Genomic DNA, 21,459 nt, shown 5'->3' on the forward strand with positions numbered 1-21,459 from the left:
TCATTTATGGGATGCCAGTAATAAACTCCAGGTTTATGTTGCCTGTGAAATCCCCACTCCTTTCTTCACTCATCCCCTGCTGCCAGCGCCACCACCCAAAGGCAGCCCCTTGGCGCCCTGGGGAGGGGAGGGCTTCCATCAGGGAAATGGAGGCAGGGATGAGAGCCTTCCCTGAGAGCCCTCCCTCCATGTCCTGTGCCCCTCTCGACTCGTGGTAGCCGGACAGATGGCTGACAGCCCAGCCTCAGCACTCCGACCCTGGTCAAACCCACCCACCCACCCAGCATTTTTAGCACCCTCATTGAGCTGTGCCTCAGTTTCCCCTTCCTGTCCTCCTCTCCCGGGGAATGGGTGCCCCTTGGGTTGTTAGATGGGACCCCCCTCTGTCGCCAAGAGGGCTGACTCTGGGCTTTGCACCTTCCCTGGCTGGGTTTGGGTGGAAGGACTGGTTGAGGTGGTGCTGGGACCTCTGGGGAAGCTCTGCACCACAGCTTACATCCTCCTGCCATCCCTCTCTGCAGCAATGTGCAAGGAGACAGCCAGACGGGCATCTGCATCACCATTGAACCTGGCTTGCTTCTCAAGGGTGATATCTTGGTAAGGAGCCTCGGCTCAGCCCCCTGCACAGGGAGCAGCCAGGGGTTGGGTGGTCCTCGTGCCTCGGGACCCTCTGGTTCCTCTTTGCTCAGCTCTGGGAGCTCGTCCTGACAGCCTGTCCCCACTCCCCTCTGCAGCTGAAGTGTTACCACAAGAAATTTCGCAGCCCAACCCGTGATGTGATTTTCCGCGTGCAGTTCCACACATGCGCTGTGCATGACCTTGATGTCGTCTTTGGCAAGGAGGACCTGGATGAGGCCTTCAGAGGTAGCCGCCCCACCACCTCCTCATTCCAAACTCCCTCCTCCTCCCACCCCTCTGATGCTGCTCCCATCAGAGGACATCTGGGCACCCACCCCAAATCTGCCCCTGACAAAGCAGGGCACCCCTTCTCCATTGGCAGGGTGTGGTGCTACTCAGGGACCGGTGGCAGCATCATCCCCTTCACTGCCAAAACTGGTATTGATGTGGAAGGGCTGCCTCAGGGTTGGTTTGGGGGCTGAGATGCACTGCTCCATGCTGGGATGTCCTCTACCAGCTCTCAGCCTTGAGTTGGCCTGCAGGCCTGTTTGGGGTTGCTATCTGGGTGCTGTTGGGAGGATGGATGGAGACGGTCCCTTTGCTCTGCTCTCTCCCTGGCAGATGAGCGCTTCCCTGAGTACGGGAAGGTGGAGTTTGTGTTCTCCTATGGCCCTGAGAAGATCCAAGGTATGGCTGATTCACTGCTGCGTGATTCGGAGCTGGATGCTCGTTCCTTTCCCACTCCCCAGCTCTATCCCTTGCTGCCTTCCTTGCAACCTTCCCTTGTCCCATTTGCAGTCCCTTTGTCACCAGGGTGGGATGAGGGGTCCAGGCAATGATGCTGACCTAGGGGCACCCCTGGGTGCCCTATCACTTTCGCTCTCTTCCCCAGGAGGCTGCTCTCTGCAACGCTTGCTGGTCTGGGAGAGAGCGAGGGGGTGCTTGGAAACACAGGACCCCCTGCCCAAAAAGCACAGACCTAGTCACACTTGCTGTCTGCCTGTCCCTAGGCAATTCCAAAAGCCCCAGCCAGCTTTGCACGTCTTATTTGTGGGTCTTGGTGTACATCCCATAACGATCCATCTCTCTTGGTGGCCCTGTTCCTACCTGACATTCCTGCCTTGCCCTACAGCTGCTGCCCTTTTCCCCTTGCCTGCACCTTCCCTCCATCTTCTCCCCCTGTCCCACCCATGGTGGCTCCATCATCACCCTGACTGACTGTCCTGCCTCTTCCCAGGCATGGAACACCTGGAGAACGGGCCCAGCGTTTCTGTGGACTATAACACATCTGATCTGCTCATCCGGTGGGACTCCTACGAGAACTTCAACATTCAGCGTGAGGACAATGCGGAGGGTACCTGGGCTGAGCCACCCCTGCCCGGCAAGAACCTGGAGAAAGGTTAGGGCTCACGGGCGGTTGTGGCCAAAGTGTCCCCATGGGAAACCCGTGCCCCCGCCCTGAGGGAAGGGGATGCTGATGTGCAGCAGAGCTGTAGGTGAATGGCTGCTGCTGGGAGGAGCATGCCCACGGGATGGGAGAGGACGATCCTGGTGGACTTCCCCTCCTGCTGCGGTGCCAGGGAGCACAGGCTCTTTTTTTGCTGCTTTTGCTCTCAAAGCCCTGTTTGCACAGAGCAGGTTCCAGCCCTGGTTTATGTCTCAGAGCTTTGGGAAACCCAAACCCCAGGTCTGTTGGGAGCAGGACCTAACGGATCTCCCAGGTCCTTTTTCACAGTGCCAGCATGGCAGGACATAGCTGTGCCTCAGTTTCCCCTGGGGGATGAGGATGCCTCACTGGCCCTGGAGGGTCTGCACCATTGCTTGAAGCTGAGAAAAGCCCCTTGAGCACCCATCTGGATGCAGCAAATCGGCCACTCTCACCCGCTTGGCAGGAACAGGCAGTACTTTTATGTCAAAGGGTGGTGGGCCCCTGTCCCGGCAGTGAAGCCACCTGTGGCTGAGCAGATGCCTGAGCTTTCCTGGCCTGGTCCGGACAGGCATCCCAGTAGTGAGGACAGCTGCGATCCCCGATGTCCCTGAAGGTCACCGGCTGCTCTGAGGGAGAGCTGTGGGCAGCTGGGCTTGCTGGGGAGGGTGGGGTCTCTGGGTCTCTGGTGTGGGTGAGGGGGTCTCTGTTCACAGTGAGGACTTGGGGCCAGACCCCAGGTGGCTGTGCGGCACTGGCACGGGCACGGGCACCTGCCTTGGCACAGGGCAGTAAACAGGCAGCTGGTGACACATGGGCTCAGCTATGCAGCAGGGAGCTGTGGGTCCAGCCCAAGGGGAGGGGACGTGTGTCCCCACCGTGAGCTCAGACCATGACTCTGCCCCTGCCCCGAGCTGGCAGGACAGGCTGGCAGTCCCCTTCTGCATGTAGAGACCTGAGTGCCTGTGTGTTCCCCTCTGGCCCCAGGGCAGAGCTGCCGCACTCCCAGCCCCTTGCAGGGCTGCAGAGGTACCCCAGGGGTCCTCTCCATTGCCTCCTGGGGGTCTCGGCAGGTGTCAGGGCTCCAGAGGTCCCTCCATGCGCTGCCTGGGCTGTCCTCTTTGGAGGGATGGTGGTGATGGGGAACGAGGGCACCTTGGATTTGCAGACACTGCCCCAGTTTGGGGATGAGCTGGGACTGCCAGAGGATGAAGTGGCAGGCGGGAGGCCGCCCTCTGAGCCGTGCCAGCACAGGCAGCTGCAAGACAGCCCATCTATTGGGGTCTCCCCTGGCTGCCCCATGGGGCACCTTGAGCAGTGGTGGAGAGAGCCAGCACGGGCTCAGGGGGCTTTCATCTTCCTCCCTCTCTGTCGGCACTTTTCCTTTTCTCCAGCCCGTTCCAGGCTGGGATGGGGACCCTGGTGCCTGGCTGTGCGAGGGGGGTCCCTGTTTGTGGTTGTTCTCGCCTTATTTGGTCAGGGAATTGCACGCCACATTTTTGGCACCACCAGGCGCGAGCGAGCGGCAGCCGGGGGCGGAGGGGGGTGAGGCTGGCACCAGCACCCACGCCGGGGTGGGATCAGCCGCTGCTCCTCATCCCTGCCATTGCCTGTCCCGGCTGCTCCGCGAAGGCTCCCTGCAGACTGGCGCCGCAGACCGGGCCATCGGGATCGGGATCGCCTGCCAAACGGTGGGTCCCCCCTGCGCCGCGTCTCTGCTGGTTGCAGCTGCTCTCAGTGGAGGTGGATGCCCTTTCTCCGGCAGCTTTGTCTCAGTGTGGGGCACACATATGGGCTGGGGGGGTGCCTGATGGAGTGGGATGACCCTGTGGGACCCCAGACCTGGATGAGCAGGTGGATGGCTGGGCATGGTCCTGTCCTCGTGTTCCCCTTGCCTCTGTTGTCCCTATCCATGGGGGCTTGGGAAAGGGGAAACTGAGTTGCAGCAGGTTTGCCACCTGACCGAGCTCACCCAAGCCAGGGGGCACGAGAGGGGGATCTGAACCCCCACATCTTGCTTTCTGGCTGAGGGGACCCAGAAGACGGGGGTTGTTCTGCGAACCACCCCCAAGGCCAAGGCGGGCCCCGTCAGGAAGCTCAGCCACCCGCCTTACCCAGGCAGGGTCCCTGCTGTCTGCCAAGCTCAGGCTGTTCCGTGGTCCTTAGTAAGAGTGGGGTGTTCTGGGATACCCCCACAGCCCTGTCTCACTGCTCATCATCCATCCCCACGTGGAGTGGGGGAGGCAAGCAGCTCTCCATGATCTCCATTGTCCTCCTTGGAGGTTGCTTTGGAGTTGGTGCTGGCTGTGTGATAGGTTCCTGCTGCAGTCCCCATACCCATCTGTTGGGTGAGAGGGTGTTTGAGGGCTGAAGGGTGGTGATGAGGCACTTCTTCCTTTGGCTGTTTTTGAGGTTCAGATGTCCTTTATCCAGGGTGTCCAGCTTTGTCAGCACTGTGGTGGCTCTTCTTGGGGGGCTAGGCTACCTCCAGGGAGGCAGGAAGGGAAGAGACCTGTGGCTGGATGCGGCACTGCTGGGTTTTGAGCTGGTTGGAGGGTTGCTGTAGAGAAATTTTTGGGGTACTGCAGAGGCAGGTGGGCAAGTCTGGATGGGGAACATCTATGGCCCGCTTTGGTTTTTCCTAGAAAAACAATACTGGTGGAGATCAGAGCGCTGGGGCCAGCATGGAGCGGGTGGAGGGGTTGTCCCCAGGGACTGGATATGTGACCGTGGCCGGGGGACACCAGCCTCTGCCATCCTGGTGTGGTGTGAGACAAATGGGTCCCCAACACAGGAGCTCCCTGTAATGACCTGCCCTTGGACCCACTGTGGCTGGTCCTGCCACACCCAACATCCATCCCCACTCCTCACCTCCCAGCTCTGTACCATCCCAGTCCCCACCGCAGGCTGGCCCTGCCCGCCATCCCTTCTTACCGGGGCTGGAAGTGGGGTCGCTGGGGCCTGGCCAAATCCAACATCTGCAGGAGACTTGCTAAATCCCCACCTGAGTCATGGTTCTGGCGCAGGGCTTCCCTGCAGCTCAGGCCCGCGCGCAGGGCAGGGCTGGCTGGGGTGGGGCGTGGGATGAGCATCCCACCCCTTTGGGGATGGGAGGTCACAGCAGAGCCTGAACCCCATGTGGCAAAATTTGGGGGGTTCCAGAGCCTCCCAAATCTAGCTGGATGCTGATCCTGCACCTTTCCATGGGGAGGCAAGACCCTAGATGGGGTTGCTGTCACCCTTTGGTCCCCCAGGAGGGTGGGCATCTTGTGGGGTACATCCTTCTTAGTGGGGTCAAATCCTGCCCCACTTATCTAGGGCTGATGCTGCCCAGGAGGGTGAGCCAGGCTGTGCAGAGGCGGAGAGCCAAATGGGCCAGGCCAGAGCTGTTAAATCCATTGCTGGAGCTGCCGGCAGGCTGCTGCTCCCCCCGCCGTGGCTGGATCCATCTCCTGGCTGGGCTCTGCAGGGAGGGGAGCCGCTGGCTCTCCTCTCGCCTTCGCCAGCTGACTAAAGCTGAAAGAATCTGCTTCCCCCTCCCCATTCCGCCCCTCTCCATCGCTCTCCACTCCAGCCGCGGCAAGGTAAAGGCTTGGTGGGGCGCGCATTTTGGGGGGCAGTGGGGACCTGGCTGGGCTACATGGGGATCCATAAGGAGTGTTCTTCCCCTTGCTTCTGGTTATTCCCCATGGGAGAAATGCTGGAGCATCTACGGGTTTGGCTAGACGTTTCGGCTGGAGGGTGGCTGCTCCCAGGGCAGAGTCTGTCCTCTGACCTGGTATTTGGGGTTGTGATGTAGCAGGGTGATGGGATTTGGTCCCATTGGGACTGGGAACCAGGCAGGGCTAAGATGCAGGGAGAGAGAGGTGGGCTGGTGGAAGTTCAGTCCCTTCTCTTCCCCTTTTAAACTGTCCTTAAAGTCAAAACCTGCTGGAGTGTGTGTGTGGGACTGGGGCTGTCCCCGGGCAGCCTTGCTGGAGCGGGGAGCTCTTAGCCTGCCCTCATGCAGGCTGACTGCAGCTGTGCAATTGGGGCAAAAAATTAGAAGTCAGAGAAGCAAGCAAACCTCAGAGGTTTTGGGAGGATGCTGACTTGGTGTGCACCGCCATGTGGGAGCAGACGAGGTTGTGAGTCAGTGGGCCGGCTAGAAGTGCTGCTCTCATCCCCTGCCGTCATCTGTGGGGATGTGGGAAACGCACGATTTGGGGGATTAGAGTGGAGGGAGCCTCGCATTTTGCCGATTACACTGAATCAATCGAGGAGTGGAGGCTTGAGCACAGGTTCAAGCAGGGGCCTGAACGTGGGGTGGACTCACTGTTACCTGGACCAGTGAATTGACAGCACCATCCCAGCACAGGTTTTGCCTGGGAATGGAGCAGCATGAGGGCAGGCAGCTCCAGGGCGGGTGGAACCTGTGCTGTGCCTCCTGCCATGGGACAGGGCGGCATGTGCCATCCTGAAACCAGTGCTGGTGCATCCACGCTGTGCCATGGTGCTGGGCGGGCAGGGAGGGGGGGTTGTGAAAACAGGTTGGGTTTGGCACTGGAAGGGTCGGTGGCTTGGCCACAGCAGATTTCCACTCCTCTTCGGCTGCGTATTTATTTAAGATGGAGAAACTCAAGTCTCCAGCAAGACATTTGGGTTTGCAGACCCAGCTGGGTTACAGCATCATCATGTGTGGCCCAAAAGGACATCCTCACCCCCAATGTGTCACCGCTTTTGGGGGACAGGTGTGATGCGTGCACTCAGGAGCTGAGCAAGGCTGGGGGTCTGGAGCTGGGGGGGTCGTCCAGTGGGGTGATGCTCAGCACGCGGTGCGGGGTGAGTGGGCTGTCCAGCTTGTCCGTCCGTCCGTCTGTCTGTCGTGCCTAGGAAACAGTTAACCCGGCGCAGCCCTGCCTGTGGAGGAAGTAGTTAATATGCATCGCTAGGAGCTGTCTGTCTGGCTGTCCTCCCTCCACGGCTGTCCCGGCACCTCGCTGGGGTTAACCCGGGCTGGGGCTTAGGCTGGGGCGGCCCCCCGCCGCCTTGCTGCTTCTGCCCTTCCCCTCCCACTAGTCCCTGCGTGGTCTGGGGCGGAGGGGAGCACAGCCGTACCTCCAGCCTCCAGCCCATCTCCTGCCTCTGCCGCCTTCCTCTCCTCCATCCTCCCCTCCGGCACCCGGTGCCCCGCGGGTACCCCGCATCCGAGCCCCTCCGGCGCCCCGCAGCCCTCGGGGTGCCCCTCTCGCTGGCCCCGTGGGACATGGCGCTGGCGAGGGAGTAGCTCCCTTTGCCAGAGGGAAAGCAAAGCGAAAGGGACAAACGCCAACCAAAGCCAGCTCCGGGCCGTCGGCTCCTGTCTTGGACGGATACACGGAGCCGGCTGCGGACGCCGTTTGAGCTGCCACCGCAGCGGGTCCCCTGGAAGGCTCTGGTGCTGGAAGGGGCAAAGGAAAGGGATACTGGCTGCCCGCTTGTTCTCTTCACCTGGGATCTTTTCTTCCCGGTCCCCTTTGGTAAGTCCTGACTTTGCTTTTATTTGAGCCAGAGGGGATGGGGGTAAGGGCTGGGGGTGGGTGGGGAATTCATGGCTGTGGTGACTCACAGCTCAGGGGCTGGGGTTACTTCTTGCCATCATATTTGGACACAGCATAAAACCAGAGCTGGGAAGGGGGCTGAGCTCTTCCCCATGGGACTCAGCCCTCATCCTTCACTCTACAAAGGGTCCTGGGACTCCAGGATCTTCCCTGCCAGCTGATACTCCAGAGATGCCCTGAGGCCCGGGCTCTGGGTGGTGGGGCATGAAGGCAGCAGGTGGGATGCTGCTGGGGACAGGACAAGGGGAGATCTGGTGGTGCCCCAGCCTTTTCCTCTGCACTGGTGCAGAGCCCCAGCCAGGATTTATGCTGGTGCATGATGCTGTACGGTGCACCCCACTGGGCATGAGGCAGATGGCTGGGATTTTGGGGATGCAAGCTGATCCCCCTTCCCATTGTCACAAATGCCCTGGACCAGTTTTTCTCCTGGGTGTAGCCGCATGGTGCTGGGGAGGGAGAGGGCAGAGTATTGCCCTGCCAGGGCAGTGAGCCTGGCCGCAGTGGTGGGACCAGACTGGGCACAGTGCTTCCCCCAGCTGCCTCGATACAGCTGGAGCAGACAGAGCTGGAGCAGAGCTGCGTCTGGGGCTGAGCCCTGGGCAAACCCAGCCCACGCTGGGATGGCACAGCCTGGCAGGCTGGAGCTGCTCTGACCTTCAGGGACAAAATCTGACCTTGCTGGGACCTGCAAACACTTTGCAAACTGGAACCTTGGAGCCTGCTGCTTTGGGGATGGCTGCTTCAGTTCAGGCAGCCTGTCCCTCCTTCCCTTTGTCTTTTTTGGGGGGATTTTATTCACCTTCTCAGGTGAAAGTCATGTGAGTGATAGTATAGCCCAGGGGTGGTGGAGGGGGCCTGAGAGCGGTGGGGAACAGCAGAATTTGACTCTTGGTGTCAGAGCCCAGGGAATGTTTGGGGACAAGGACAGGGTGGACAGTCAGAGCTGGGGCAGAGGAGCCATGGGATGAGGGCTTGGCTGACGGTGGAGGTGTCATGATGCCATCCTTGCTTGCTATCCTGGTACTGCTCTTAGAGTGGGGGCCACCAGACCCCCCGTGTCCCCGCCTGGCTGGAGCATCTGGGGAAGGTGGGGTGGGATGGGGCACTCGGGGCTTTCTGGCTTTTCTGTGAACTGCGTCGTGCCCCGTCCTGACCCTGCTTCAAGACTTTTCTACCAGCCATGGGGCAGTACCCAGACCACAGTCTAATTAAAGCCTTTCCCATCTATTTTCTCCCTTGGTGCCACGTGCTTTCATTTATATTTATTTAGTCCCTTTCTCTTTCTATTCCCCTGCCCTATTTATCCCAGCCCCCATCCTGGCTCTTGCCCTGTTTCCTGGACAGGCCGGCACCCATTGCTGCCATCAGACGGGAGGGCTGGGCCTTTTCCCCAGCTCCAGGCAATGTCTCAGCCTCTCTGGCATTGATGCTGTCCCTAGACATGCTGCTTTTTCCTTTCTGCCTCCACAGGATGAGGTTCCCTCCCTCTTTCCCCTGTTTCCCTGGTACAGGAGGTGTTGTGGAGTCAAACGCTGCCGGTTCCTGGCTACACTAGCTGGTTGAAGGAGCTCTGAGACTCTCAGAGAATTTGTGGATCCCATCCTCATCCTTTCCTGCACCGAGTGCCCAGAGAGGACCCTCCTGTACAGTCCTGGGGCATCTCCAATGCAAGGGGAGCTTGGGGCTTGGCTGTGTCCTTAGGATGCTGCCGATGGGGATTTGAGAGTAGAAAATGAGTGGTGAGGAGGGGACCCTGACTTGATAAGACTCATGCTGGGTATTACTGCCCTCCTCTTTTACAGTGAGGGGGATTGGTGGTGCAGGAGCTGCTGGGGCACGGGTGTGGTGGCGTGGGACTGGTTAAGCCGTCCCTGCTCAGGGCTGGCTTTCGGAAGTGTTTTGCTTGCAGATAGGAGCGCTCTGATTTCACACTATCGCGTTAGGGCCGTCTTCCGTTCCTGAGTCAGCTGCCTGGCTCCCTGCCAAGGAAGAGTCATTTTTTCCTCCAAAAGAAAGTGTTTAATGCTGCTCGTGGGCCCTTCCAGGAAACCTCGGCAGGGAGCTGGAAAAACAAGAGTCTGAAGCCTGGCCGGTGCTGCACACACTCTGGCAGGGGGGGACACGGCCTGAGGGCTGTCCGCATTGCTGTCTTGGTGACTGACATCCCTCTGTGCCCCCAAAATCTGGCTGCCCCATTTGGAAAGGTTTAAAGGGTGCAGCTGGTGGTGGTGTTGGGGATGCTGGGGGTTGTGGGAGCAGAGGGCTTGGAGCTGGGGTGCAGGGTTGCTGGTGGTGATGCTGCTGTGCCCTGACTGCCTCCCAGCCTTTTGGGGCTGTGGGGTGGAGCCAGCTGCTCACACCGACCTTGAATCGTGGTGCCAGGGTGCTCGGCACCTCCTGGGGAGGAGATGCTGCATGTTTGGGGTTGGGCAGAGGTACTGCCTGCGAGGGAGCTTCAGGGCAGTGAGGAATGATTTGAGGCAGATCCACCTGGCCTGAGAGAGGGAAGGGGAAGGACAGAAAGAGTGGGAGTCTGTCTGTAGCCAGGGAAGAAAATGTCAGGGATGGGCAGCTGGCTGGATCTTTGCATCATCTGGGAGGGAGAGAGGGCAGAGAGAGGGAAGATGGGTCCGTGGTTCATCTGTCCTTCACCCGTGGGCTGAGTACATTCATCCAGCTGGAGATACACAGAGCTACAAGGCCAGATCCTTACTGCCTCTGCCCATCCTCCTACGGGCTGTGGTGCATCTCCCCCACCTCCTTGTTTGCCTCCCTGGTGCTATGTGGCCCTTTGAGGTCGGGTGAGCCCTGTGGAGCAATGATGGCTGACTGTGTGGGCAGCCCCAGCCCTTGCCTGCCGTGGAGGGGAGTTGCTAGGAAGGATGCCTAGAACCAGGGTGGGGATATTTGGTGAATCCCAGTGGAGCAGGCGGTGCTTGCAGGGCAGGGCCGGACAGCATGCAGGGCGGGAGGCCGTAGGTGCATGGGGATGGGGGGGTCTGGCTCCGGTGTCTCTGCATGGTGGCGCCCGTGGGATTGCGGAGGGTGCTGAGGAGACAGTGATGCTGGTTGTTAAGCATTCCGGCGGCATGGAAGAGATCGAAACCACCGGCTAATGGGACCCATTAGCTCCGTGCAGAAAGCCAGCAATTGATCTGGGGTCTCGTGTTCGTTTCTCCCCTTGCAGAGGTTGGGCACACACAAGGGCCCCTGGACGGGAGCCTCTACGCTAAAGTGAAGAAGAAAGACTCCCTCCACGGCAGCACTGGTGCTGTCAACGCCGCCCGCCTCCCCCTCTCAGCAGCGCCCAACCACGTTGAGCACACGCTCTCGGTGAGCAGCGACTCAGGCAACTCCACCGCCTCCACCAAGACCGACCGGACCGATGAGCCGGGGGTGCCCAGGGTGCCTGGTGGCCAGGCGGTGCTGAGCCCCGAGGAGAAGCGGGAGCTGGATCGTCTGCTTGTTGGCTTTGGCTTGGAGAGCGCACCACCCATGCACAACCACGTGCCCAGCTCTGTACCGGCGCGCCTGCCCACCATGCTGGGCCGCCACGTGGTGCCAGCTCAGGTGCACGTCAATGGGAATGCCGTGGCGCTGGTGGCTGAGCGGGAGACAGATATCTTGGACGACGAGCTGCCCAACCAGGATGAGCACAGTGTGGGCAGCCTGGGCACACTCTCCTCCTTGGATGGCACCACTGCCAGCGAGGCCGGCTACCAGGAGGCACCCCGGGTGGGCAGTCTCTCCTCCCTGCCCAATGGCCCCTCGAGCTGCAATGGGGCTGAGAAGCTGCCGAAGGAGGGGCTGTACGACGGTGAGCCACTCTCCAACGGTGGCTACCCCTACAACAACCAGAACGCCCTGATGGGCCACCACGTCCGTGACCCGCTGCCTCCCTTGCGGCCCTCAGCATCTGCTCAGGAGCACCTGGCTGGTTACCCGCAGCGCCCGCCGGGATCCCACACCTCGGGCTGGCTCCAGCCCCAGCCACTGCCTGGCTCCCAGCCCTACCTGTATGGCTATGACCCCCCTGGCACCTACCGCTCCCGGTCTTTCCCAGCGGTGGACACGGCCAAGTACGATGCGACCCCGGCACTGCCCCAGGCCCCGGCTCGCAGCACCAGCAGCCGGGAGGCTGTGCAAAGGGGCTTGAATTCCTGGCAGCAGCAAGGAGGGAGCCGGCCGCCTTCCCGGCTGCAGGAGGGCAGTGTGGAGAGCCACAGCCCCAGTGTCTCCAGCTGCAGCCCCCAGCCCAGCCCACTGCAGCCGGTGCCCCCACACAGCCACAGCATGCCTGAATTTCCCCGGGCACCCTCCCGCCGGGAGATCGAGCAGTCCATTGAAGCCCTCGATGTCCTCATGCTGGACCTCGCGCCTGCCGTCCACAAGTCGCAGAGTGTGCCTGCCACCTCCCGCCAGGACAAGCCGGTGGGACCCCTGCTCTCCTCCCTCTCGGCCCAGCCCATTGCTGGCATCTACAGCCGGCCAGCTCCACAGGTGGCCCAGCCAAGGTCATTCAGCACCTCTGTGAGCCCCGTGGTCTCTGAGCCCGGGGGCAAAGGCTATTCTCCTGGAGAGCCAGACTACGGGGTGCATGAGTACCAGGAAACGTATTCGCCGTACAGCTACCAGCCAGCACCAGTGCCGGAGCCGAGGAGCTACAGCCATGCCTCACCTGGAACACCGATGGGCATCCTCCCACTCAGCACTTCCTACAGCCCCGTCGGGTCTCAGCAGCTCCTTGTCTCCTCCCCACCTTCCCCCACCGTCCCAGCACAAACCCAGACGCCCTTCAAGGGACCAGAGAGCTATGAGGACCTGTCGAGGTCAGCGGAAGAGCCCTTGAATCTGGAGGGCCTGGTGGCCCACAGGGTGGCAGGTAGGATGCTTTGATTCCTCGGGGGGACGGGGGGGACCACATGTCCCAAGAAGCCGGAGCCTGTGGGGTTGGTATGCATGGTGGAGCCGGGGACGGGAGATGCAGCGACTACTCATCCGTGCTGGATCTGGGTTTGGGACTGAGCCACCCGCCGTGGGGGCACACCGGGCAGGGGGGCAGCCTGTGCCACTCTCCTTTGCTGAGACCGTCTTTGCCATCTGAGACCGTCAGCATCACCCAGAGGTGGGGAGAAGGGGTGGCCGAGGGGGTTGGCCCCCGCCCCCATCCTCACCCCTTTGGGATATGAGGCTGGTCTGTCACCTGCAGCAGGGCCGCTCACTGGATCCTGGAGGAATTTCTGCCCTTTGGGGAGAATATGGCCATGTTTGGGAAGGTGTTTTCATCTCTGGCTGAGGTGTCCTGCCTGGACCCCACTTTAGACAAGATGCTGTCCCTGCCTGGAGTGTGCTCTGGTATAAGGTCCCAGCAGAGCATTTGCCCTGTGTTTAATGTAGCTGGGCTGCTCCCTCATTTCAGCCCCTGCTTACCCCCTGGGAGTGCTGGGTCTGGTGCTCAGACCTCCTCCCCAGGCAGCTGGGGTGCTGCTGGAGTAGGGGACAGGCTGCAGGCTGGCAGCAGCATTTCTGCCCAGCCAGTTTGGCCTGGGGTTGTCTGAAGCTGGCCCTGGCCTCGGGGCAGTGGTCGGGGCTGGGAAGGCATTTCCCAGCCCTGCCAACAGGGTTTGGTGCAGTGCTTGGCTGGGCGCAGCACTGGATGTCGGTGCTATGGCTGGATGAAGGCATTTGTTCTGTGCCACAGAGGGGAAACTCTGTCCTCCAGTTCCCTGCCCTCCTGTAGCTCCGGCTTGGGGGCTTTGGGGATGCAGAGGGACCCAGCCTCCCAGGAGGAAGGTGCCATGGCCTTGTGGCAGCTCAGTGCCCTCCCTCCCTGCTGCTTCAGCTGCAGTTGTTGAGTTGTGGAGTGACATTTGGGAAGGGTTTGGGGTTGCGGCCGGGCTGGGGGCCAGCTTGTGATGCTGGGGCTTGGCAGCTCCGTCCCTTCCAGCTCTGCGCTCAGTCCAGAAACTCGCCTGGCATTAGAGGGAGGGGGAAAAGGCCTGGCTGGAAAAATCCAACAGCACCAACCTCCCAGTCACGGGGGCTGAGTCACTGCGGCACCAAGGGAGGTTGGGGGCAAGAAGGGTGCCAGCAGCAGGGAGAGGGACAGAGGGGGTTGCAGAGGTGTTGGGGGAACTTTGCATCTATCTGAACCTGACCTCGGTGGTGCAGGCCAGATCCGCAGAGGGTCCCAGGGCTTGGCACACAGATGCCCAAACCGTGCTGTATGTCTGGACTGAATATTATAAGGAGCAGATGCCTCCCCAGAAATATGGAGGGGAAAATACAGGGTGGAAAAGAGCAGAGTCCTCAGGAGAGGAGGAACAGTTTTTGGAGTGGGTAGGAAATGAATGTTTGATGGTGCCTACCAAAAAATCCGTCCCCTCCAACCCTGGGATCAGGTTCTCAAGGCTGGGCTGGGGTCACTCTCATCCCCCTGCAGCCACTGGGCTTCCTGGGGGGGAGAGGCGTCCTGGGGTAGTCCCAAGCCTGTGGCCACCTGTCCCTGCTGGAGCTGGGCTGTCTATGCTGAGGCAGGGACAGTGCTGGTGGGCAGCCTGACCTCCGGCGGGAACAAGGTGTCCTGAAGCCAGCACTGGGAGGGGACAGCCGATGGGGATGGTGGGGCACGGATGGGTTTGTTTACATTCCCTGCTGCTATAAATTGCCTGCGTGTCCCAGCAGAGCAACGAGGAGCATCTCACACCTCCTCCATGGCCTGCAGGGGAGTGCTTCTGTTCCCACTTCCCACTGGTGATGGAGGGAAAGAGATGGAACAGGGCAGCACTGGCATCCCTAGCACCTCCCTGCAGAGAGGAGCCGGTCCTGCCATCCTTCAAGTCCCCTTCATCTCCCAGTGAGGTGTCTGGGGTCATCCTTTCTTGTCCCAGCCCTGGGCATCCCCTGATGGAAGGGATCTGCACAGGGCCATTCCCAAGGTGATAGTGATGGGACGTTTGTGGCGTTGCACAAGGCCATGTGTAGCTGGGAGCCACCACTGATTTCCCTTATGGGTTTAAGTGGTGCCTGAAGACAGGCAATTTGGGTGATGGGGAAGCAGCTCCAAGCAGGGTCTGAGCTCCCTCGGACCCCCCAGGTGACCCCAGGCTCATCTGTTGGAGCCCAACTAATATTTTCTCTTGTTTTCTCTCTCTCTCTCCCTATTGTATCTTGTGACATTTGTCCTGTCTGCCCCTTCCTTTCCCCATGGGGAACCGTGTCTGTCCCGTGTGACTTCCCCCCCTCCTTGCGCTCCCTGTCCTGGTACGCTGGCAGAGTACAACGCCAAGCTCAGGGACCTCAACAAGAGCACCAAAGCCCCCCGTCCTTCTCTGAACCAGCAACGGTCCTTCTCCTCCGGTTTGTTCATTCCACCTCCCTCCTTTCTTGTCCTCCAGCCTTCCCCATCCATCCTTCTTCCCTCTTGTCCATTCCTCCATCACATCCTTTCTTCCTTTTCCCTTCTCTCTCCTCCCTCCTTCCACCCCTCCCTTCTTCCTCCGCTATCCTTGCATGCTGAGTGCTCTGTGTGTTGCATGGATGTGGGATGGAGGGAGGCTTGGGAGACCCTCCCCATGCAGAACTGATCCCCTTTTTCAGCAGAGTAATGCTCAGGGCCCACCTTGACCTCCTCTGGTCATGGAGGAGCCCCTGGCCCTGGGTACAGACTCCCCTGTCCACACTTGGTTTTGCATCTCATCCAAGCCTGGCACTGCTCTCTGGTGGGGTTTCACTGCTGGCCTAGGTGCTTACACCAGCCCCTCTGAGCTTTGTCCTGGATGTGGCTCACTCCTCGGGGAGACAAGGGCTGGGGTGCAGCTCCACAGATCCCAGGTTCAGCCAGTTCCTGGCCCAGCAGGGTCTCACCTGCTTCAGTCAGGTGTTCCCCGTGGGTCTGTTTGCAGCCACAGAATGTGAGTTGCTGAGGCTGGGGGTTTAGGCGATGTGACTTGTCCTCCCTGGAGTTGAGTCTGCCCTGGGTGACAGGTGCTGGAGACCTACTTTTGCACCCACTTGTCCTGGGGTGAGCAGGAGGAAGGGTATGGAGAGGGGCTGGGAACAAAGAGTGGGCTGGGGAGTCACCAGCTTTCTGGATGACCTTTCTCTCTCTGCTGGCACCTCGGGTTTCTCCCCAGGAGGACCGAAGAGGTTTGAACCCTCCCATTCCTCAGCACAGAGTAAGGTATTTTGTCATGCCCGTTTGCAGTGATCAGGCTGGGAGGTGGGGCGCAGTAGATGTGTCTGTGCCTGGTGGGACAGGGTGAGTTGGGCTCTGGTGGAGAGCGGTATGTGGCAACATCTGCTGCTGTTCCTTGTGCAAGCAGGGAGCAAGTTTGCATCTCTCTTTTCTCTGGGCGTTGTGTATCCCAGTCTGGCTTTAACTGCTGGGTGCCACATCCCAAGGGCCGTAGGATGCTGCTTTGCCTTCTCGCCTTGGGGGTGTTGCCCAGCTCCTGTCTGGCAGTAGCTCCAACATCTTATGCCCAAAAAGCACTGCCTCCTGATTTGGCCCCAAAACCCAGCTTCCCAGCCGCAAAACCACCTGGGTTTAAATCCCTCCTGTTTCCTCCTTGCCTGGCTGTTGTGCTCCTGCCTTTCCCCAGTCCTAGAGCTGTGCTGAGTCCAAGAGCAGGACCTTGCTGGGGGAGAGCTGCTGTCAGGTTAGGGAGTTAAATGGGCAACAGAAAGGGTAGTAGTGCCAGAGGTGGTGGAGGCTGGGGTGGGGAGCGGGGTGCAGGCTGCTGTTCCCTCCCTGTGGTTGGGACTCCCTCCCTCCTGCAGCTGAGCTGGGCATCCCTTGGGGGGTCGGTGGAAGTACTGTGGCTAAGGGAGGCTGTATGTCTGCCAAGGGGGCACAGCGAGCTGGGGAAAGGAGAGTTTGTTTTTCAAGTGTAGTTTCCAGCCCATAAATCACCCAGGGGGTCGGGGGAGCCGTGCTCAGAGCCTGGGTTTCCTCCAGGCTTTGCTCTGGGCAGCCTGTGAAGTTTCCCACTCTTTGCTCCCTAACAATGAGTCCCTTTTTTCCCTTCTCCTCCCTCCCCTCCCCATGGCCCCGGCTGCTCTCCATGTCTGGGGGGTGGAGCAGCCAAAGCCCAGTGAGCTCCTGGGTGTCCCAATGGGCCAGATCCAGCACCCTGCAGCTGGGTGACATGCAGGGAGTCCCACGCTGCAAATGTGGGATGTGCACTGACAGCAGGGTCCTAGCGAGCTGCTGTTTGTGCTTCCCAAATGGAAAACAAAGCAAGGCAGGCATGCATGACTCAAGGAGCCAGTCCCTGCCTCTTTGCAGTGCTTGGTCGGTGCAGCTCACTTTGGGATGGGCCAAGGGATGCTCCTGGTAATGCTCGTACAGCGTGCAGGACACCCCATGGCACACAAGGTGGAAAGACAAACAGAAAATACAAGATTTTACTTTGTTTTTCCCCCAAAATTTGTTTCTCCCTGTGCTCACAACTCAGGGCTTCATTCCCTTCAAGTGAAGAGCAGGGCAGAAGGTACAGGGTGGCTCTATGCGATGCTGCCCATGCCTGCAGGGTAGCTTCCTAGGGACCCTCTCCTCCCTCCCGCTCCTCCACAGGCCTTTTTCGTGGCTGTCCCCCGCGCCGGCGAGCACCTGCAGAAGGGATCGGGAGTTGGGTTTCAAAGCTGCTCTTAGTGGAATTTTCCAGGCCGCCTCCGCGGCTGGAGCCGGCCCCGTTGGCTCATGTCCCCTGCCTTGCAGCCTGGCCGCCTCTCCCCCTGAGCTGCGATTTTATTGTTGTTGCCATTCACTGGGCTGATTATTTAGAAATGCACCCCGGCCACCTCCCTCCCTCCCGTGCTCCCAGCCCTCTCCCGGGGCCGGGGCCGGGGAAGCTCTGGTGTGGGTGCCAGGGTGGTGAAGAGGGGAGGTCAGCGGGCGTGAGGCGTGGGTCCCGCGTGGAGCCCCAGGGAGTGAGGGGAAGCAGCTGATGGCTGGTTTTCCTCCTCCAGCCCGTGGGAAAGGAGTTGGTGTTTGAAAAGTGCATTTCCTGGAGCGTGATGCTGGCCTCTTCACCCCCACCCCCCCACCCCCCGCTTCTACCACCCCCCCCAGTGTGCTGGCCAAGGGGAGCGAGAGTGCTCCCTGCCTCTGTGGGAAAGGTGGAGGGGGTGGTCCTGTCACCTGTGCTAGTAGTGGGTCTGAGAGCAGAGGTCACCCCACTGCCGTGTGGGTCCCTGGGAAGAATGGGATTCCTGCAGGGCTCCGAGCGGCGCCAGTGGTGCTCTGTGCAGTTGCCCTGCACTGAACCTGGCACTATCATCTGTGAGCCCTAATTAACCTCTTCATCAGGCAAGTTGGAGTGGAGAGTGTGTTTGGGTGCTGGGAGAGTTGGGGTCGCACCTCTCATCCCAGTGCCTCATGACCACTTGCCCTGTGCTGGCTTTGTCCCTGTTTCTGGGCTTTATCGCAGCCTGTAGGGATCGCAGTGGGATCTACCAGACCCCGACAGCCTGGAGAAACACATTCTCCCACAGTGACTTGCTTGCTCCTTCTCCCCAGGCTGTAGTCACTGGTGGCTCATGGTTCTGGGGTCTGGAAAGGAGGTTTGGGGGGAGATGGAGAGGAGATGCCAGTCACCCATTTTAGGAAGGCTTTGTGCTGGGAGTAGGAGATCAGCAGTGGTTTGTTGGGGTTCCCTGCACCATCCCTCTGTTGGAGTCCTTCCTTTGGACCCGATGCTCCCTCTGCCTTGGGGATTCAAAAAACCAGGCTTTTTCTGCCACTGTGGTTGAAGCCACATCTGGCTGTGGGAGCAGGGATGCAGCTGCCCTGGTGCTGGGGATTTGGCCTTTTCCCACCGTGATGCTGTTGGGAGGTCCAGATCCTTGGAGCTCTGCAGGGCTGTGCTGGCTGGGCTGCTCAGAGGATGCTCATGCCCCTTGCACCCACTGCTGGGGGTTGTCGTCCCTGAGCCCAAGTCTCGTGATGCTTGGGAGGGCTAGTGCAGCAATCCAGCCAGTAGCCACAACTCTGCATTGCTTTATTGCTTGTCCCCAGGCCACTGCTGTAGGGTGTATCTGCCCCAGCTCAAAACTGTTGATGCTGGTCCAGGGGTTAGATGCAGGTGAGTGCTGAAGCTGCCATCTCGGCTGGGCAGAGCTCCCTCCATGGCACATGGCCCTGGGGACACCTCTCAGATCAGCCCAGAGCATCTCCTGCTGGTCCTCATCTTGGCCAGCAGCTCCTCACCTGCCTCCCACCCTGTGCTTGCCCCACAGGGGTGCAGTCCCGGGAGAAGCCCCCAGAGGAGAGTGCTGTGCCTGCCCGCAAGCGGACCCCCAGCAACAGCCACTATGAGAAGAGCTCGCCGGAGCCTAGTTCACCCCGCAGCCCCACCGTCCTCTCGCCCGAGGTGGTCAGCACCATTGCGGCCAACCCTGGAGGGAGGCCCAAAGAGGTGTGCTGGGATCGGGGGGTGCTTGCGTGGGTAGGTGGCTGATAGGGGGTAGACACCTCTGGGGAGGGAGAAGGCTTGGTTGGCATCTGCAGCACCCTGGAGGGCTGGGGGTCAATGATGCTCTCTGTGGTGGTGGTTAGCAGGGAGGAGGTGAAAACCTTCCCTTTGCCCCCTCTGCTCCTTCCTTGGGGTATGCTGGAGGTTTGTGCCCATCATAAGGATGGGACTGACCCTTTCTCCTGTTCTCCCCAGCCTCACCTCCACAGCTACAAAGAAGCCTTTGAAGAGATGGAGGGTGCCTCCCCCACCAGCCCACCCTCCAGCGGCGGTGAGATTTCTCCCCCCACCCCAGCCTTCCCCGTCTCACCACAACCCCCTTACTCCAGTCCCTGTAAGTGCTGCGGCTCCGGGAGGCGGAGGGGCTTGGTAGGCCAGAAATTTGCCAAGGGTCAGACAGCTCTGGTCTCCAGACACCCACTGCCATGTTAATCACTCTTTCTCTCCATCCTCCTTTCCTCCACATCTCACTGCTTTGCACTGCCACCAGCATCCCGTGCTCAGCACCCTCCTGTTGGCTTTTTCTCGCCCTGTACTTACTGGGTGTTTCTTGCATGGGATCCCAAGGCAGGATAAAGAGAGAAGCAGGGTCCGAAAGACAGCATCCTTTCACTCTGTTCTGGTTCTGCATCTCCCCATCTTTCCTACCAGCATGGCAAGAAGGGCAGCAAGACTGCAGTAGCAAGCGAGTGGAGGGAAGGCAGGAGGGACTGAAGAATAGGAGGGGACTCAGAGCAGACTCTCACACACCATACCACTTCTCACTGTTTCCAGGGCAGGAGGGGGAAATGGCTGGGAGATGCCAGCCGTTTGCATGCAGCTTGTCTCAGCTCCTCCAGTGCAGCATGCCTCCTTTCTGACTAACCCTGACTGCGCAGTCACAGTGGGTTTGTGTGGACTGGTGTGTGGCTGGCTCGAGCGATGAACCTGATGAGCAGCCTCACGTCGGCACAGCATGACTCAGGCTGGACCAGTGCAACGGAGCAGCTGGTCAACTGGGAAACCGATCAAAACGACAGCAGCCCCCTACCCCCTCCAAAACATTTTTGAGGGATCAAGGCTGACGGATGCTCTAGGGCTGGGGATGCTCAGGCTGGGCCCAGCCCCCTCTGATGCCACGTCCTGGTCCCCATAACTCAGCCGATGGGGCTCGAGACTGTTTTCTCCTGCACCGTTGCTGTTTCTCCCCTGCAACCCACTGATGTTTGAGCCCCATCTCGTGGGATGCAGTGACTGGAGTGTGGGAGCATCCCCAGGGCACTTGGCAGCTTGGAAATGGCCCTGTTGTTCTGGGGCACTGGAGAGCTTGTTCCAGAGGCAGCAGCTCCCTGGCTGTGGGACAGTGGCTCGTTTTGCGGGATGAGTCACTCGAAGAGGTGACGGGAACAGCCTGACTGGGGACATGGCCCGGAGGCAATGCTTTTTGTCACACGCCAGCCCGGGAGGCCTGGGAAGTTTGAAGCTGCAGCTTGCAGGCTTGGCCAAAGTGACCCCCGGGGGATACGGGAGCAGTTCCTCTCCACGGGGAGAGGTTGGTCCCGGGGGAATTCCCAGGCCCGGGAGGGACCCTGCTGCTTGTCAGCCAGCGGAGGTGCGAGCTGACATTGCGGCTTGTGGCTGACAAGGTTTGGGGAAATTGGACACCCGCTGGGGAAGGCGCTGCCGTCTTGGTTTCCCAGGGACTCGCTGCTTGGCTGCTGCAGCCCCAGGCTGCCGGGGGACCCGGCATCAGGGCAAAGGTCTGGCTTTCCTCTGGAGCTCCCACCACCCGCCGCCTCCCGGCCTCGCTGCGGGTCCGTGCCTGCACTGACCGTCAGGGAGATTCAGATGCTGCTGGAGGAATGTGCCCTCCGGGCCCTCCTGCTGGAGATGAGGCCAGGAGGTCCCCCCTGGTGTGGGAAAATGCAGCACTGGGGAAATGGGCCAAACCCAGGGGGCAGGAGGGAAGAGGAGGCACATTCAGCTCAGGGAGGTCTGCCCTGCCCCGTAAAACCCTGCCACCCCACACTGCTGGTGCATCCATACCATAGCCATACATACATATGCAGCTTCTCCTGGTATGTACGTATGGGCACAGGGGTACAGACCTCATGTGTGCATTTCTACCCCTGGGGGAACATGCTCTGTGTGAACATCCTCACCCACCCATCAAGCTGGTCTAGAGGGTGGGAGGGTTTTGGCAATCCTGCTGTCCTTTTCATGGGGATGATGACTGCTCCGGGACAGCCTGGTCCCAGCTCAGCCAGACGTGGGCATCAGCAGAGGGGGGTTGAGGTTTGGGAGAGCTGTGTTGGGGGGATGGCAGCTCGCACAGGGGCAATGAAAGAGCCTTCATGCCTGTATGGTGGGACCATTTGCT

General features: G+C 60.2%; 1 protein-coding gene across 12 annotated transcripts in view; it reads left to right on the plus strand.

Annotated features, from left to right (window-relative positions):
• Positions 1-21,459, plus strand: part of TNS1 (tensin 1) — a 67,594-nt gene that overhangs the window by 29,513 nt on the left and 16,622 nt on the right. For 7 of the 12 annotated variants that reach the window (XM_080397911.1, XM_080397904.1, XM_080397905.1 and 4 more), the window contains 8 exons: positions 522-597; positions 735-864; positions 1,240-1,305; positions 1,856-2,017; positions 10,811-12,505; positions 14,899-14,982; positions 18,865-19,043; positions 19,296-19,434. In XM_080397911.1, the coding sequence (XP_080254037.1) occupies positions 522-597; positions 735-864; positions 1,240-1,305; positions 1,856-2,017; positions 10,811-12,505; positions 14,899-14,982; positions 18,865-19,043; positions 19,296-19,434 (2,531 nt within the window). The remainder of the gene's footprint in view (positions 1-521; positions 598-734; positions 865-1,239; positions 1,306-1,855; positions 2,018-10,810; positions 12,506-14,898; positions 14,983-18,864; positions 19,044-19,295; positions 19,435-21,459) is intronic. The other 5 variants (XM_080397914.1, XM_080397915.1, XM_080397908.1 and 2 more) reach the window with 4 other exon arrangements.

The sequence above is a fragment of the Falco punctatus genome (assembly GCF_963210335.1).
Source record: "Falco punctatus genome assembly, chromosome: 8".
Classification (NCBI taxonomy): Eukaryota; Metazoa; Chordata; class Aves; order Falconiformes; family Falconidae; genus Falco; species Falco punctatus.